Source organism: Meriones unguiculatus, chromosome 15, assembly GCF_030254825.1.
Source record: "Meriones unguiculatus strain TT.TT164.6M chromosome 15, Bangor_MerUng_6.1, whole genome shotgun sequence".
Classification (NCBI taxonomy): Eukaryota; Metazoa; Chordata; class Mammalia; order Rodentia; family Muridae; genus Meriones; species Meriones unguiculatus.
The window spans coordinates 10326046-10344677 of NC_083362.1; the positions used below are offsets into that span (position 1 = coordinate 10326046).

Sequence of the window (18632 nt, forward strand, 5' to 3'; positions counted from 1 at the left end):
GACTAGAGAGCACACTTTGAAATAGATGGCTCGTGGTTAGAGTGTAAGCCCAGTGATAGAGCATGCTTGAGCATGCTGAATTCCTTTCTAACTTGGTGTGAATGTGTGCACTCAGGAACATTTATATATATATACAGTAAACAAATGAGACAGTGTGAATAGATAATTATTTCCTTGGACTTTAGCTCCTTATTGTATATATTACAATTATTTTCACATTTCCTTGTACATTCATCAAATTGGCTTAGTTTTTGAGAACTGTTTTATCTTGGGAATTCCTTATTAAGAGCATGAGCATCCTTCATTATACTCTTATAATTTGATAGGTTAGAAACGATTTTCAGTTTGGCATGATGGTACACTATCTACAATCAAGCCCTTAGAAGTTAGATTGTAGGATTACCTTAAACTTGTGGTTTAAGACTGCTTCAGTAATAGTAATACGAATAAAATTAAAGAAACACTTTGATATATCCATCCCTTGAGGTTTTTTTTGACATATGGTATGAGATAAAGTTCTAGGCTTATTTACACATGTTGATTGTTGGCACTAGTTAAATCTTTGCACAACTTATTTTTAAGGTTTTATTTTTAATTACATATCAGTGTGTGGATATATGTACAAGCTCCCACAGAGGCCAAAAGAGGGCACCAGATACTCTGGAGCTGGCATTACAGGCATTGTGAGCCACCTGACAACCGTGTTAGGTCCTCTGTAAGAGCAATGCAGGTGTTTAACTGCTGAGCCATCTTCCAGTCCTGGCACAGATTTAAATGCCATCTTCATTACAGTTGCAATTTAATCGGTCTGTTTCTGACCTCCAATAAATTATTAGCTAACCTTTATAAATTATATAAATTGATAGATAATTACTTTTTCTTTTTGGTGTTGTTAAAGAGGGCAAGCCTGAGAAGTTTTCATTTGGTCTTCTGGATTCCCCTTTTCGTGTTGGAGTTCCATTCAATATTCCTCTGGAGTTACAGGATGAATTTGGTCACCCTACCCAACTATTATCTGATATTCAGCCAGTTCTTGAAGCAAGGTAATTGAATGATTCATTTGTATTTGTGTTTTTCTATTTGCTGACTACTTATTCTTTTGTGTGTAAATATAAGGTTAGTGTTGGTATTAATGTTTTAAATGTTCTTAGTGAATGTTATGATTTCTGGGTACTCGGCCCAAAGCCTCTGTCGTCCTCTGTGACTACAATGTCATACATAAATTACCTCAGAGAAATGTATTTGCTAAATTTACTGTTGAAGTCATTGGCTCTTACTCCTATTTTTTTTTTTTTTTTACAAGTATGGTGTGTATCCAATGGCATTTCTGTTAGTTGCTTTTGTTTGCTTAGGAGTGATAGCTGAGGCCTATAGGATAGTTCAGCCAATAAAATACCTGCTTTGCAATCTCAAGGACCGGAGTTCCATCCCCAAGACCCTGGTAATTGAGCTTATATTTGAACGTGGAAGGCATTGTTTCTTCTATTTGAAATAGTCTTGATATATTGTACTGGCTAGTCTATAACTCACTATGTAGACCAAGCTGGTTTTGAACTTGGGGCAATCCTCCTACATCTGCCTCCTGAGTATTAGGATTACAGATGTCTACTAGATGATTAGTCCTTTACTTTTATAATTGTTACTCTCTTTCTTTGTCCATCTTCATATGTGAAGTTCCTTTATTCTCTCTGTATTCAATGTTCAGGAGAGAGAATTGTACCCAAATCCTATTTCCCAGTCCAGAAAACAAAGATAGATGTAAAATAAAAGTTCTGTTGAATAAATGTTAAGCCATCATGGGATCACAGGCAGCCTGCTAAAGAAATTGGCAAAACCAATACATCTTACGTTTTGGAGTGTTGTATTGTTTTTTAGTAGCTGAGTAGATACAAATCATTAAATTTTGCTTTTCAAATGATTTTATTGAAAATGGTGGATTAGACATAGCCATAACTTTAATAGTTCTGTGCTTGTTTAAAACAAAACATTAGGTGTGGAACTCCAGGAAGAGCTGACTACTGTGGGAAGGCATTGAAGTACACAGAGCAAGAGAAATCCAGAGATAATGAACAAAGAAATAAATGACCCTAAGATAGAGAGGTAGACAGCAGTGGGAAGGGCACAGTCCCCTCAGTGGACCTTTGAGCAGAGGTGAAGCAGAGTGCTTTGACAAGCTCCATAGGCGCATACCCAGCACTCTGTAACACATATGTCAGAAGGCCAGTGACCTGCACAATAAGCAGACACAGAGAAAGGGCACATACACTTAGCTTGGTAATCAATTCTGTGGAGGAAAATCATCTTAAGAGTGGTCTTAATACCAGACTTTGGGGAACAGTTGGAAGCCTGTGTATTTTATATCTTCTACCAATGGTTTGCTCTCTGCTGTAAGCACATGTCTACTCCAAGGGTCAGTGTGTGACCAAGGAATCTGAATGTGAATTGGATGCAAACTTGGGAGAAGAGGTCTATGTGGTGAGCAGTGCAGTCCTTTTCATCTTGGGCCATGTAGTTTCCTCAGAGAATGATTTTTGCTCATTTTCCTTACAGTGGCTAATACTGTCTATGGTTCCTGACTGTCCAGGAACAGGACTGGCATGGGAATGGAGGGTGAAAAGCTCAGTATCCACATGCTTGCTTTCAGGGTTATCCCTTTTATTCTTTTTAGTGTGTTTACTCTGTCAGCTTTTCTTCTGCCTCTAGTTCAATGCTCTCTCCTTTTAGTCTGTTCTAAAGTAACCTTTAAGGTATCTGCTAGTATTAGAGAGTATAGTTCTAGGATCTAAAGAGAGATTTATTTATTTATTATTTATGCAGTATTCTGTCTGCGTGTATGCCTGCTCACCAGAAGAGGGCACCAGATCTCATTATAGATGGTTGTGAGCCACCATGTGGTTGCTGGGAATTAAACTCAGGACCTCTGGAAAAGTAGCCGGTGTTCTTAACCTCTGAGCCATCTCTCTAGCCTCAATTTTTTAAAAAAGATTATATATTTATTTATTATTTATCTAGGATCTAAATATCTACCTACTTCTCTCCCCCCAGTTCCCTTTCCTGTCTGTCTTTTCTCTCTTTTGCCCCCAATTCTAAAAAGTCTGTTGGTATTATCAGCTTTTGTATGTATCTGTGACACATTTGATGTCCAGCTTTTTTTCACAGCTGTTTTAGTATTCAGCTTTGTTGTAACTATGAATTCGTTTCCCACTTGGCCTGAGTTTTGTTGTCTTTCTACCTTCTTGCATACTACCTTATTTTTTTTTTAATTTATTTTTATTTTTTTGGTGGTTACTTTAGTAGTAAAAATTCTCGTTTCATATTACGGGGATTTTAAGAGCCAGCAAAAGCGGTAATATGTCATCTCGCTGAGAGCTATTTTGTATGTCGTTTTACATCGTTAATGTTGATTTTGTTAAATATGTCACAGGGTGCCATTGGTTTAGACTAGTCTTCTGCACCAACAGACTAGGGTGAAGTCCAAAAAGAGCCACCCATGCTAAAGAATTCTAGTAACCAAGGTGAAACTAAGTTGTTCTGAACTTCTAACAAATCAGGTTTAGAAAATAGACAAATGTCCTAAACAGCACATTCAGTTGGCATATTATTGAAATACTTCATGTCTTAACTCATAAACTGCAGAGGTGATTTGAAATAACTGGATGTTTACTAATTAATTTTTCTTCTGTCTCTGTGTTCTTACTTTACAAGGAAAGTAACCTTTTTTTTTTTTTTTAAGATGTCATCTTATTTTTTAATCTGTTTGTGGATACATTTGCACATGAGTGCAGAGACTTGAGGACCTTAGAGGGTTCAGATCCCCTTTGAGCAAGATGTGGTGGTTGTGGCCTGGACCAGCATGGGGGCTGCAGCTGAAGCCTGGCCCTATATAGAGAGTATTCCATGCGCTTCACTGAGGAGTCATCTCGCTGTCCCAAAGAGTAAATTTAAATGATTAGTGTGGACCAGATGGTTCAGTGGATGATGATACTTGGCCACCAAACCTGAGGTTTTAGTCACTGGGATCTATGCGGTAGAAGGAGATAACCTCTGACCTTCTCACGTACATCACGGTATTCATGTACTGTGAACTACAAGTGTGCTCACATATTACACACACTAAATAAGTAAATTTTAAATTGTCAATATGTTTTTTTAGTTCTCCCTCCTCCCCCTTTATCTCTTTCTTTGTGTAGAACCTCAATGTTTTGTTCATTAGAATACTTACTTTGTAGGGAGGATAAGTTGAAATAGAATTTATTCTTTATTTCATCTTATTTAATTAAATTAAAATTTTTATTAGATGAATTAATCATGATAGCAGCATATTTGCAAATTTATTTGTAGATGGTGCAAGGGAATTTAAAAATAATCTGTTTTTTCCAGTGGTCTGTCTTTACATTATGAAGAAATAACCAGAGGCCCAAAATGTGTAATTCAAGGTGTCATAGCTAAAGGTCCGGTTAACTCTTGTCAAGGAAAGGTAAGCATTACACATAAATGTTACAATATTTATTACTTGGTTCCTGTTGTGGTAAATTGGAAATTTAATGGTAAAGGATCTGGGTTTGTTTTCCTCTTTTTAGTATTTTGTAAACAAGATTTAGTAATTCTGAGTTGTTAAAAATTCATCAGTGCTGTGTTACCTGACTTACCAGTTAGATCTGTGTAGTGTGGAAATTTGGCACTTTTGTTTCTGTAGTCATTTCAACATTTCAGTTTTTTTTAGTCGTCTTCATCTTCGTTCAGAAGCGTTTATTCAACTTTTCTCATAGTATTTACTTCTTCCTCCTTCTTACATTTTTCTTAGAGCAGAAACCTCAATTCCAGATCAGTGAGACTTTATCTGACTATCTTAACATGTTTTGATAATAAAGGGAAGTATTCGTTAGGATTATATGTTGATAAGAAAGATATATTTTCCTATCAATATTCTGTTAACTAGAGCTTGCTAGGGCTTGGGTCTGTGTTAGAGTGTTTGGAAGGCACTGGGTTTACCCTTCCGACACCAGCCCGAAGGAAGGAAGGAAGGAAGGAAGGAAGGAAGGAAGGAAGGAAGGAAGGAAGGAAGGAAGGAAGGGTGAGTTTCTTCAGGTGTTGCAGGTAGAGCAGCCCTGGTCTGGAGTGGAGTGAATGTTCACCTGATGCCATGGATAGAGCATTCAGCACCTGGCCTCTCTCGATAGATGTCAGTCAGAGTGAACATACCTGAAATACTATTGGTTTGTTTTTTTAATTACCTGAAGGTATTGTATTTAAGGTGAAAATTAGATGAATTTTGTGTTTCGACTTTATTTTCTAAATATCTGCTTTGTTTATGCAGATATTCTAAAATTCAAAATACTTCTAGTTGAAAATATTCTATTATTTTGTATTGGGAGGTGATATTATGCCTGTATGTACATCTATGCCCACCTCAGACATTGTGGTGCCTGAGGAGGCCAGAAGAATGCATCTATGACATTTCTAGGAGATGCAGTCTCACACCAGACTTCCTGTTCCTCTGACTCTTCGAATCTTTAAGCCCCCTTTTTCTTGATGGTCCCTGAGCGTTGGGTGCAGGAATTGTGAACTTGATATATCTGTTGTGGCTGGGAACCACAGGATCGCATTTTGATTGGTTGTAGTTTTCTGTAATGGTCTTTCTCTGATGCAAAGAGATACTTCTTTGATGAAAGGGATGAGGGGCTACACTTAGCTGTGGGTGTAAGGATGTATATTTAGAGTGTTGGTAGGAATTATGCTGCTTAAATAATGTAGTGATTGTAGGTTCTCCAAGGTCCATGACCTTACTAGCTCTGAATAGTTGGCTAGGTTTCCAATACCGGGCATGATTTCTCTATTGTCGAGTAAGCCTTAAGTCCAGTTAGAAACCTGTTGGTTGCCAACAGTGCATGCTGCTGTTGCTCCTTTAAGGCACATTGTGCCATGATGGGCATGATAGCTGGGTAGGACTGTTGTTTGTTTTCCTCCCTCAGAAGCTTGCATAACATCTTCTGATACCATAAAACTAGTCCTCAAGGGAGGAAACTTTCAGTAAGTGCTTTGTGTCTTCATCAGTAAGGATTTACCTTGAATCTCTGTGATGCAGCCAAGGACAATAGCAATAGCCTATATGTTTTGGAAGTCTCTTGGACTCCCCTGACCAACAACTTGAGAGGAGGAGTCTCATGCCTGGCATTGAGGGGTTTATTAGTCTGTGGCTCTTGGGGGAGACCCTGTTATCCTGGATATGAACAATTTATTAAACTATGTATGTATATTTATACACATAGATTTACATGTGTTATATGTAATTTTAGGTAAATAGGTAATAATATGAGACCTTATAATTTTTGACATCTAAAGATTTGGAATTAGGAGTCTTAGATGAGAGAAAATGGGATAGTTGTCTTTCTGGGTCTGAGTTACTATACTCAGTGTAATCTTTTTTCATTATATTCATTACTTGCAAAGTTCATTCTTTCATTTTTCTTTATATCTGAATTATGTTCCATAGTATATATATACCATTCATCATTTGAAGGACATTTGAGCTGTTTTGTTTCCTAGCTATTGTAAATAGAATAGCAATGACTATGACTGGGTATCTGTGGAGTATGATGTTGAGTCCTTTGAGCATATGGCAAAGATGCTATACCTGGGTCATATGGAAGATTTATTTTTAGCTTTTTGAGGGTTTTCCATACTGATTTTCAGGGTGGATTGACAGCTTGCAACCCCAACAGTGAATGAAGGTTCTCTTTTCTCCACATCCCTTACAGCATTTGCTGCTGTAGCTTGTTCCATTGATCTTTGCCATTGTGCCTGGAATAAGATGAAATCTTACTTGTTTTGATTTGCAATTCTCTAATTGCTCGGGGTGATCCACCTTTTCTAAGAAATGTTTTTATTTTTTTTAAATAAAATTTATTTTATTTTTTCTTTTAAGAGTTATGTTTAGTTTCTTGCTCAACTTTTAAATGGATCTTTTACTTAAATCTCTTTCGTTAACATTTCTGTTCAGAGTTCAGTCCCTTTTTTCCTACTCCTTTCTTGTTTCACTTACAAATATTTTTAGTTATAACTATGACTGTTTTACCTACATGTATGTATGCGTACCACGTGGGTGCCTGGTGTCTGTGGAGTCCAGAAGAGCTAATTGGATCTCCTGGACTAGAGTTACAGGTGATTGTAGCCACCATGTGGGTTCTGGGAACTGAACTTGGGTCTCTTTGCAAGAGTGGCAAATGCCCTTGGCCACTGAGCTGTCTTTCTGCCCCTCTTTTACATTTAAAAAACCACACCCTCATTCTGATAACTGCCTGAGGTTCACTGTCCGAGTTTAAGGAAAGGTTTTTCTTCTGGGATTCTTAAATTTTTAAATATTTTAAATATTTAAATTTTAAATATTTGTAATAATTTTACTGACTAAAATTACGAGTATATTTATGTAATGATGAGGAAGTAAAAACTGAAAGAATTGAAATGGTAAGCTACTTATTTAAAACTGAGGTGTAATTTTTGCTGTTTTTTTTTTTTTTTCAACAGAATTTTAATCTAAAGGTTATTCTTCCGGGTTTAAAAGAAGACTCACAGATTTTGAAAATTAGATTGCTACCTGGTAATACTATTTTGAAAAATATTTGTAATAGTTACTTTTTAAACATTCTTAGATTACAATAGTGGTGATTGGCCAGGATGTAGGATGTTGAAGCTGCAGTTTAATTATGTATATGGGGACGTATGTGCACATGAATGATACTGTTTCTACAGTTTGATGTTTGAGTAAGATTGTTAATATCTCCAAGTTTTTACTTCTTTAAAAACAGGGGGTAGGACCAAGATAAAGGGAAAAAATGAGACAGTATAGACCAGGCTGGCCTTAGAGACTGCTTAGGTAGCCAAGGATGAGGCCTCAACCTCCCAAGTGATGGATTACGGGCATGTACCAACAGACCTGGTTTATGTGGGGTTGGGATTAAACTTAGGGCTGCATTCTAGGCAAGTACTCTTATCAACTGAGCTACACCCTCAGCTTCAGTGTGAATCTTAAAAACTACCAACCACAATAAACAAACAAATAAACAAACATAAATAAATTCTAAACTGCAAAATGTAACACAATCTTGGGGGAAATTTGCAAGTACTAATTGTGTCTTTGGGAAATAGTTTTTAGAGATACACTTATTAGATTTAGGTTAAAACTGAGTCTCCTGTACCAATTTTTTATTGGTATAACTTTCATATCTTAAAAATTAAAGGTCCTGGTAAGGCTGCTCCTCCTTCAGGGGGAGGTGATCAAAGAGCAGCCCAATCAGTTCATGTCAGAGACAGTCCCTGTTCCCATTACTTTGGAACCCACTTGGACACTAAACTGCCATGGGTTCTAAGAGAGTGCAGCCACTCCTGATAAGACCTGATAGACTAGGATCAGAAGGAAGGGGAGGAAGACCTCCCTTCTCAGTGGACTTGGGGAGGGGCATGCTTGGAGAAGAGGGAGAGATAGTGGGATGCTTTTTCAAACAACTGAGAGACTTACCTAGTCTCATGGGGCTGTAGCAGCTAAATGAGTTAATATGGGTAGTCCTTCCCCGCATGGCTTTGCAGTTGTTGAACTGAGAGCACAGTACTAAAATACATGAGCTTTCTTTAACACTGTCCTGTGCAAAATGAGACCTGCTAGTATTTGTGAAACACTTAAGATTTTGCTTAATAAGTGTTTTACACTTGATCCTAGACAAAAAGGCCTAGGGACAGTTTGCATGTAAGTTTAGCTATGATGCTTAGAAGTCCTTTGTCTACAAGTGATAAAAATGCAGTTCATACTAGATGCTAGCAGGAGGAACCAATAGCGTATTTGCATTTACAAATTGAACTTCTTAGAGGTTCATATATTGATTGATTGATCAAGAAGTGAAAATTGGCACTAGTGGGGAAAAATGTTCGTTTATAGTAATAAATATGTAGGTTTTTAGAAGGAAGCTAAGCCATATGGAATTGACTTGTAGAAATCTTATTACTTAGGCACATTTTTGGTGTTTTGCAAATAGCATAGTGTTGTGATAGAAGTGAAGAAACTTCATCATAAACCAGGTCTTAAGCTTGACTTTGCCACTAACTGACCTCGGGCCCTGTGCATCTCTTTGTATTAAGTATTTTCTTTTTGTAGTCTCTTGATCAAATATTTTCTGATGTTTGTGGATGCTTCTATCCCTCTAAAATGGAGGTATAGAACCTGTGTTGTATGTAATGAGCATAGTCGTGCTTGCTTAAAACATGACATGGTAGGTGGCACATTTTAAATATTTGTATTAATCAATAGTATAAAGTAAAGTAAATGTGTCTAGTAACTTTGTATACTTTTATCAGTATTTAGCATAAATTGAATTTTAAAGTATTAGGGAATGTGGAGCGTATAGTCAATATATTGTACAAGTATAGACCCATTTTATTAGTCTTACAGAAAATACATGATATAACTGCCTTATGATCTCAAAGGGTGATCAGTATACTTAATCTGCTTATATGACTACATAGCCACCAGGAGTTTGTTTGGGGGAACATAGTTTTATTACATAGCCCATACTAGTCTCCAACTCACTGATGCTAGAATTGTGCAATTACAGAGTTGCATCCTGCTTTCTTGAACTATGTTATGATGCCTGAAAACAGCATGTTATTGCTTGTGCTGGAAACATCAGTCATTGTACAAAGTTAAATATTATAAATAAACTATTTTTATAAATTTATTTTGCTTCTTGAATGTTTTTCCTCTGAAATATTTTAAGGTTTTTTTGGGACTATTTAGGTAATATTTCAGTTGAGTTACTTAGTATATTACAGCTTATGTAAAACTAACCCTAGATATCAGACATTTAACTATGCTATTGAGACCTATTCCATCACATACACAAATTACATTTAGAAGAGAGAATTTATTAAGTTCTCTATTCTTTTTTCTTTCTTGCATCATTTATAACTGTTAAGTACAAAAAATTCAATTTATTGATTCTGCTGAATATGTATTTTATTACATAATTTCCTGATAGGTCCCCCTCGTCAACTAAAAGTGAAACCTGACTCAGAAATTCTAGTTATAGAGAATGGAACAGCTTTCCCATTTCAGGTGGAAGTTGTGGATGAGTCAGACAACATAACCACACAACCAAAACTGATTGTTCATTGTAAGGTAAGCTTATTGTGACATACAGCTATGGATAATTAGGTTTTGTTTTGATTTTTATGTTAGTAAACAGCAGTGACTTTTTGCTGCTTTAAGGTTAAACCTTAAATAGTAAGTTTTTGCATTGTTTTTTGCTTTTGAATTTTGTAAGATAATTTAATAAAACCAAAGGAAATAAATCTGACTTTGTTTTTTGTTTGGTTTTGTTTGTTTGTGTTTGTTTGTTTGTTTGTTTGTTTGTTTGTTTGGAAATCAAATCTTCATGATTAGTCCATGGGAAAATTCTTAGGACCTTTCCTTGTCAAAAGGTTTTTAATAGCCCAAGCCATTAAAGACACTAGCTCTTCCTAGTTTTGGTTCTTTCTTTGATTTCTTTTTCTTTTTCCTTTACTGTATTGGGAACTGAATTTAAGGGCTTGTTCATACTAATCAGATGCTCTACCATTAAGCTGTATCCTCAGCCCTCTTTTGATTTTTTTGTTTTGAGACAGGATTTGAAAGTTGTTCAAGCTGGCCTTGTAGCCCAAGAAGGCTTAAATTTATGATTCTTTCTACTGCCTTAGTTAGTCTCTTTAGTATTTGGGATTAAAGGCCTTCACTACCACGCCCAGCTCTAGAGTTTGGTAGGTCTGTGGGTGAAAGTTTTCTCCCTTCTCTTTATTTCCCCCCATATATATATATGTATGTATGTATGTATGTATCTCTCTTTGTGTGTCTGCTTTCATGTGTTGGAATGCATATGGCAGAATAATTTCAGGGGTGTTTCCTGTCTCTGACTTCTACCTTGCTTTTGGAACACTGATTGGAGAGGTGCATGCACTACTAAAACCAGCTTTTTACATGGTTTCTGGGGGTTCAAATCCAGGTCCTTCTGCTTGCATGGAAGTGCTTTATCAGCTATTGAGCCATCTTCCCATCTCCCTCCCCTAACTGTAGAGAAAGTGTTTCATTTATAAATAGAATGATAAAACTGTCTTTCAGGATTTTCAGTGAGTGAATAAACAAAGGTGGGGTAAGGTCTACTACAAAAGCAACTCAAAGTGAAAAAGAGGGCTGAAGAGATGGCAGTAACATTTATAACTCAGCTCCATCTTTTTTAAATAAAAAAGAATAATGTTTGAGGAAGTTAGCTTTTCTAAAAGGATAAATTTTATGTAAGATAGAAAAATCAATTTTTATTAAATTCTAGCATTTTGAGTTGTATTTAGAACTTTCCAGTATAGAGCCAGAAATACTAGCTGTGGTAAATTACTCAAGAATTTGAACAGTGACTGAGTAGTTTCATGGATCTTCCATCCTCTGTCTAGTTTCTAGGTGCTCCAAGCCTACCAGTCTACACTGTGGATTGTAGTAGCTCTGGAACCAGCATCCTAACAGGATCAGCAATTCAAGTTCAGAACATTAAGAAAGACCAGACACTGACCGCCAGGATTGAGATACCTGTAAGCTACTGCTCTCATTGGTATCACACCAAGTTGTTAAGGCCTTTAACAGCTGTGGAGTATTTTATGCAAAGTTGTTTGATGCTAAAATATGCAATGTTGGTGTTTCTCTTAAGTACAATGTGAAATATAACAGTATTTTAACATTTTATATCACATGCTAGTAATCTTGATCATCTGTTACAATGTTTATAACTAGTAGTGATTATATTTTTCTCTTTTAAAGGTATATTTTAAAATTAGGGGTGGTGTGTGTGTGTGCGCGTGCATGTGTTTGCATTCACATGTGTATCCTCAGAAGCATTGGATCCCTTGAAGCTAAAGTAACAGGCAGCTGTGAGCCACCAGATTTATGTAGTAGGAACTGAACCCAGGTGTATCCACAAAAGCAGTATGTGCCTGTGATAACCTTAAAATATTTAAGATGCTTCTTTCCCCCCTCCCCCCCCCACAGGGTTTTTCTTGTTATAAAGCCCTGACTGTGCTGGACTATTTGTAGGTCAGGCTGGCCTTGAGCTCCCAGAAATCTGCCTGCCTCCACCTCCTGAGTGCTGGGATTAAAGGCATGTACCACCACACTCAGCTCTAGGATGTATTTTCTTTATGCAGTAATGTAAGTAAGTACTTGTGTGTTTGTGTGCATGCAAACTGTCAAGTAGAGGACTTTCTGTTATGTGGGGATGTGGAGGATATGGCCTTTGGGGCCAATGGGACTTAATTATACAGCAGCATCAGAATACCAGGAATTCAGTTAAGTAAAGACAAATGGCAGGTTATATCTGCTTTTATGCAGCAAACCTTGAGAGTAAGGGGTCAAGTAAATTTGTATGCCTTTAAAATAAGTTGCTTGATATTTTATAATGAGGAAGTTATACATGATTTTGCTGTTGAAGGTGTTATGGTTTATTAAAGAAGTAATGGAATAATAGTTTAATTTTCTATGCCTGTAAGCAACTTCTATATGATGGATCTGTACAACTGTAGTATATTAATAATCAATATAAATTTCTCAGTATATTGATAAGCTCAGTTTTTATGGCATCTAAAACCCTTCTGGATATAAACAAGTTTGTTCATTTGTCCCTGTGTGCTATTAATAGAAAAAAAATAACATTTCTATAGAATTTAATAATAAAAAGTAATATTTTCTATGGCAGCAACTTGTCTCCAATTTTATGGAAGCATCATGGTTTCTTTATTAATTGATGGCAATTGAATCTGTGACTTAATTTAAATCTTGTGAATTCATAATAGTTTTAAATTCAAAAACAGAGAAGGCATCTTTGTTAGTAGTTTTCAGAATGTACCCAATGCCATTTATGCCTGATGGTGTAAAATATATATTATTAAAAGTATATTTTTTCTGTTTGTTTTAAAGGCAGGGTCTCCTGTATATTCCAGGCTGACCTTGAACTTACTGTGTAGCTGAGATGGCTTGAACTCCTGACCTCCTGCCTACACCTCCCAAGTTCTAAGATTACAGGTGGGTGCCACCACATCTGCCTCATAAATGATAAAACCTACAATGTAACTATGATCTTCCCTAATATTGAAACTAAATTGTTAGACAGTGCCATGGATCCACTGTGAAAGAAAAGAGAAAAGGATTACATAGGTCACTTGTTGTGTTTATGTTTTCTCTTCTAGAGTTGTAAAGATGTGTTACCAGTGGAAAAGACTATCAAATTACTTCCCAGTAGCCACGTTGCTCGTCTACAGATATTTAGTGTAGAGGGACAAAAAGCAATCCAGATCAAACATCAGGATGAGGTTAATTGGATAGCAGGCGATATAATGCGCAATCTAATTTTTCAAATGTATGATGAAGGAGAAAGAGAAATCAATATCACACCATCCTTGGCAGAAAAGATTAAAGTAAGTATTCTTTAAAAATTGTTTACTTGTAAAAACTTGATTGTGTTTATAAAATTGAAAATTTGTGGATATCCTTAAGAAATTGTTTATCAAAGAAAAACACTGTTATTAGGTTGGTGCTAAGGAAATTGTGGTATTGGATTGTGATTGTTAAATCATTATTAGACTCAATTAATTAAGATTGGAACAACTAGGCTGGAGAGATGGATCAGCAGTCAAGAGCACTGTCTGCTCTTCTAAAGGTCATGAGTTCAATTCCTGGCAACCACATGGTGGCTCACAACCATCTATAATATGAACTGTTTCCCTCTTCTGGCAGATGTAAATGCAGACAGAATACTCATATACATAAAATAAATAAATCTTAAAAAAAAAGATTAGAACAACTACAATCAATATGTTTTTACCGATGAGAAATAAGTGTTTGTGTTCCTATAAAATAAAGGTAGAAATTTAGTGAACTTGTAGAAAGTATGATTCAGAAATATTTGCAGCAAAAACAAAGACACTGTTTATGATATATTTATTACTGTTTATGCTATGATATATTTGTGATTATAAAGTGACTTTCTAGCTCGGTGTGGTGGTCTTTAATCCCAGGACTTGGGAGACAGAAGAGCTGGGGCTCTGATTTTAAGGCCACCCTGGTCTGTATAGAGTGTTCTAGGATAATCAAGGCTCCATAGACTCTGTCTCAAGAAAATACATTAAAAGAAGAAAAAGAACCTGGAGAGATGGCTCCAGAGGATAAAGAGCACTGGCTGTTCTTGCAAAGGTCCTGAGTTCAATTCCCGGCTTCTAACCATCTCTGATGAAATCTGGTATACTCCTCTGTCCTGCTGGCACATATGCAGGCAGAGTACCATACAAATAATAAATGAATCTTTGTGTTTCTTCAGCTTGGGGTGGTGGTAAATTATAATTAGCTTTAAGCTTCTTCAGTATATAGGTGGGGTGTAGTGGCAGTCCTGTAATGCTGGCAGCTGGGAGGCAGAAGGTCATGAGTTCATCTCTATCCTAAGCAACATGGGTTTGGTGGCAGCTAGTTCTCTCTGGACCCCTGTTCCAAAAGATCAGGGGAGTAGAGAAGGGGAGAGGGAAAGAAGGAGAGAAAGGCAGGATGGGAGGGAAAGAGGGAGAGGAGAGGCGGAAGGAGGGAGGGAGAGAGAAGAGGGAAGAGAGCAAAGAGAGGTTAGAGGGAAGGGGAAGGGAGGTGTGAGAGCGAGAATCTTTGGAAAGCAAATGGGTATGGCTATGGAAAGGCTTTAAGTACGCCTCTGAGCTTTGTGCTGTGTGAATCCCTCCTAGGTCAACTGGACGCCTGAGGTCAACAAGGAACATTTGCTGCAAGGCCTGCTTCCTGATGTCCAAGTACCAACCTCTGTGAAAGATGGACGCTACTGCCAGGTGTCTTTCCAAGATGATCATGTGTCTCTGGAAAGCGCCTTTACAGTAAGGTTGGTGAACTTGTTGTAATTTGGCATATTTTCAGACTTAGCATACCATAACAGAATAGTTTTCTGCGGTGTACTCTTTTGGGGGGGGGAAAGTTGCTTCTAGTGCCGTAGGACTGTCCAGGGCTGCCACTGGCCACTATAGCCAAGTCTTCTAGAGTCACTGTGCTGTGCTACTCTCGGAGAGGGAGAGGAAGCTTCCCTCCCTGAGAGTGGTGGAATGCAATCAATGCCTAGAACTCCCTCTCGCACTCTGGCAGGTGAAGTTCAGTTGCTGTGGCCACCTCTCTTGTCAAGCTCCAGACATTTTCAGGATCAGAGTAACTTAAAGAGTTACTGCCTTGGGGGCTGAAGAGATGGCTCAGAGGTTAAGAGGTCCTGAGTTCAACTCCTAGCAACCACATGGTGGCTCACAGCCATCTAAAATGAAATCCAGTGCCCTCTTCTGGCATGCAGGTGTATATGCAAAACACACATTGTATACACAATAAATAAATCTTAAAAAAAAAAAAAAAGGAGTTACGGCCTTTAAAATAGACACTTATTCCCCTTTCCCATCTCTTGCTTTCTTAGATGTCCTGGGTCCTAAGGCAGTGGTTCTCAACCTGTGGGTCATGGCTCCTCTGTGGTTTCTAATTATCCTTTCACAGGGATCAGCTAAAGCCATCAGGAAACATAGGTATTGAACATTACAGTTCATACCAGCAAAGTTATAGTTATGAGTAGCAACAAAAATAATTTTATGTTGGGCTCACCACAGCAGGAGGAACTCATGAAGGGGTCTCAGCATTAGGAAGGCTGAGAACTGCTGAGAAGGGCTAACCTTAGAACAAGGGCTCAGGACACATCATCACTGCCGTATTACACTGAGACATTAAGGCAAGCCTGCGGCTTCCCCGCTGAGCCTGTTAACCCTGGAAAGTGCGGAGAGTAGTGAAACCTACCTTGTGGGGCGTTTAGGTGCTTTGAGTGTACCAAGTGATGAAGAGTGCATGGTTCTTTTCAGGTCTGTGCCTGATTCCTGAGCAGCTGTGGCTCAGCAGGATTTGGTTTGCTTTTCCAGCAGGTGGGGTGGGGGCCAGGGCAAGGACATTGCAGTAGAGTTCAGAGTTCTCTGTAGGTCTTGCTGCCAGCTTCTGGCTTCACATCAGCATCCTGCCACTGTATTTTGGAAAGTGACAACAGTGATCCAGACAGGGTCAGAAAGGGACACTACTGAGACAAACTTCCCACTGTCAGCTGAGGCCCTCATCGCAGAAAACCTTAGTCACGATTGCCAGGGGAAGAGGAAGCTGGCAGAATCATCACCACCACTTCTGGCTTGGTGCCAGGGTCAAGCTCTCATTTCCTTAAAAAGCAGCAGCTAGTGCCAGCCTCCATGCTGGGCAGTAGTTCAATGGCTTCATTGGCGGGTTGAAGGGTGGTAGAACTGTTAGCCCGGAGACGAGGACTGTGAGAGATCAGCTTGCTCGTGGTGCCAGACCATTTATGCAGGAATAAAAAGCTCACCTGGGAAAAAAAAAGTTGCTTCTAGGATTAAAAAAAAAAAATCACCTTTTAATTTCTATAAAATATGGGAGATTGTCTTTACAGTAAAGCTGCATTGTACATAGTGGGTAATTGTTGGGGTTTTGTTAGAGACAGAGTCCTGCTCTGTAGTCCAGGCTGGATTCAAAGTTATGATCCTCCTGCCTCAGCCTCCCAACTGCTGGGATTACAAGTGGTGGCACTACATATGATTGACAGTGATTAATCCTTTTCGTAATTATAACCCTGTACTTAATTGCTCTCTTAGTAACAGTAAAAATGCACCAAAGGAAAGTCCTTTAACTGAAAGCAACAGAGGCCTGAAATATACAAAAGATAGGGTGTGGTTTTTAGGAGGGAAAAATTAGACATTGGTTAGTGGGGAATTTTGAAACTGAGTTCAATCAGAATTAATATACACAGCTCAGAGAATAGAACCTGGTATAAATGAGCAAAAGACCACTTTCCTGCCACACTACCTCCTTGGCCAATCTTACCAACAACTAACACTGTATTCCTCTAGTCTATGCTGTTCTCTCTGCTCTGACTACAATTCATTGTTGTGATTTATTCTTACTCGTCTATTGACAGTGGTTCTTCTTATAACTTTTAAAATGTAATATAAAGAGTATAATGTAACTTCTGTATAGTCAATAACTTAAAAATGAAAGTTTTGGAGAGGTGCTGTTGTATTTAAATGTAGGGCATTATATATGTGGTTGTTCGTCACTGTTTCTGCAATTAATGGTTAATTAAAACCTTTTAACTAAACCAATTTTAGACCTCTTCCTGATGATCCCAAACATTTAAAATGTGAGTTAAAAGGAGACAAAACAGTGCAGATGGGCCAAGAGCTTCAAGGAGAAATAGGTTAGTATACCTATTTATTTTTGTATGATGCTGACTTTCACTAATATTTTAAAATATATGGTGTGAAAGATATTTTTTGAATATCATTCATTGAAACTCAGTTTTATAAGACAGTTTGTTTTAGAAATATTGCCTTTGTTACAAGAAATAATAATCAGTATTAAAAGTTTGAGTGAATTGATTCCTGTGTAACCTTTTTTTTCTTATAACTAGAAAAATTAAATACTATCAAACTTTTCTATTAAATTTTAGTAAAAAGCCTGATTTAGGCATTGAAATGTAGTTCATTGCTAGCGCATGTCTACCGTGTATGTGGACCTGTGCTCAATCTCTAGCACCTCATAAACAAATAATGTTAACCGTGTACCTCAAAAATTAAAAGCGGTATTTAAACATTTCTGCACAGGTTCTTGATATAGTTTAATGGTTATGAGAGATAATATGTATATTACCTATGTATGAGAGTAATTTAAAGCATCAAAGTATACTTTATGTGTAAGATACATCTTAAAAATGATTTTAATTTGAAGCTATTTTTTTCTTTTAAAGTTGTAATAGTTACAGATCAGTATGGAAATCAGATTTCGGCATTTTCACCAGATTCTTTATCTGCTTTGTCAATTGCTGGAGTTGGACTTGATAGCTCAAACTTGAAAACTACTTTGGAGGTATGACTACCCTATAAAATTGCTTTTGTGTTTGAAAAAGTTGGAAGTTTAACTTTACGTATTTTTAATTTTTAAAAATTGTATTTTATTATCGTATGTGAATACACATTACACTTGGCGAAGTGCTTGCCGTGGTGCATGTTTGGAGCCAAGGACAACTTGTGGGAGTCCATTCTCTCCTTCCACCATGAGTCCCAGGCGCTGAGCTTGGACTTGGTGGCAGATTCCTGTGATGAATCATCTTGGCAGCCTTGATTAACGTCAAAACTTCTTCACAGACATTAAAACTTTTATTTATACAAACAAACAAAAAAAGTTTTATTTATGAAATTGTGTGGCTAGCATTTGTAAGACCCAGAACCTTCAAAATAAAAAAAAAATTGCTTTGCACGTTTGCAAATAAAAGTAAATGGAATAGCAGGTGTTTTCTTAGATCCCATCATTCACTTGCAGCCATCATTGCTTTTCCTTTAACAATATTACTGTGAAGGAAATTGTAGTTGCTATAATATTTCACTCTATTTGTATACATGTATGTCTACCTACATGTACACATTTATGTACATTTTCAGTTAGATATTTAAATAAAACTTAATGTTTACCCCTGTATTAAAACAGGATACTGTTAACTTTGCCA

At 37.3% G+C, this 18632-nt stretch overlaps 1 protein-coding gene across 1 annotated transcript in view; it reads left to right on the forward strand.

The window, feature by feature from the left end:
• The window catches only part of Smchd1 (structural maintenance of chromosomes flexible hinge domain containing 1), a 112906-nt gene that overhangs the window by 51744 nt on the left and 42530 nt on the right, over positions 1 to 18632 (forward strand). The window contains exons 20-28 of the mRNA XM_060368153.1: positions 899 to 1043; positions 4381 to 4477; positions 7525 to 7597; positions 10026 to 10165; positions 11467 to 11601; positions 13249 to 13476; positions 14785 to 14933; positions 17239 to 17327; positions 17877 to 17995. Of these exons, the coding sequence (XP_060224136.1) occupies positions 899 to 1043; positions 4381 to 4477; positions 7525 to 7597; positions 10026 to 10165; positions 11467 to 11601; positions 13249 to 13476; positions 14785 to 14933; positions 17239 to 17327; positions 17877 to 17995 (1175 nt within the window). The remainder of the gene's footprint in view (positions 1 to 898; positions 1044 to 4380; positions 4478 to 7524; positions 7598 to 10025; positions 10166 to 11466; positions 11602 to 13248; positions 13477 to 14784; positions 14934 to 17238; positions 17328 to 17876; positions 17996 to 18632) is intronic.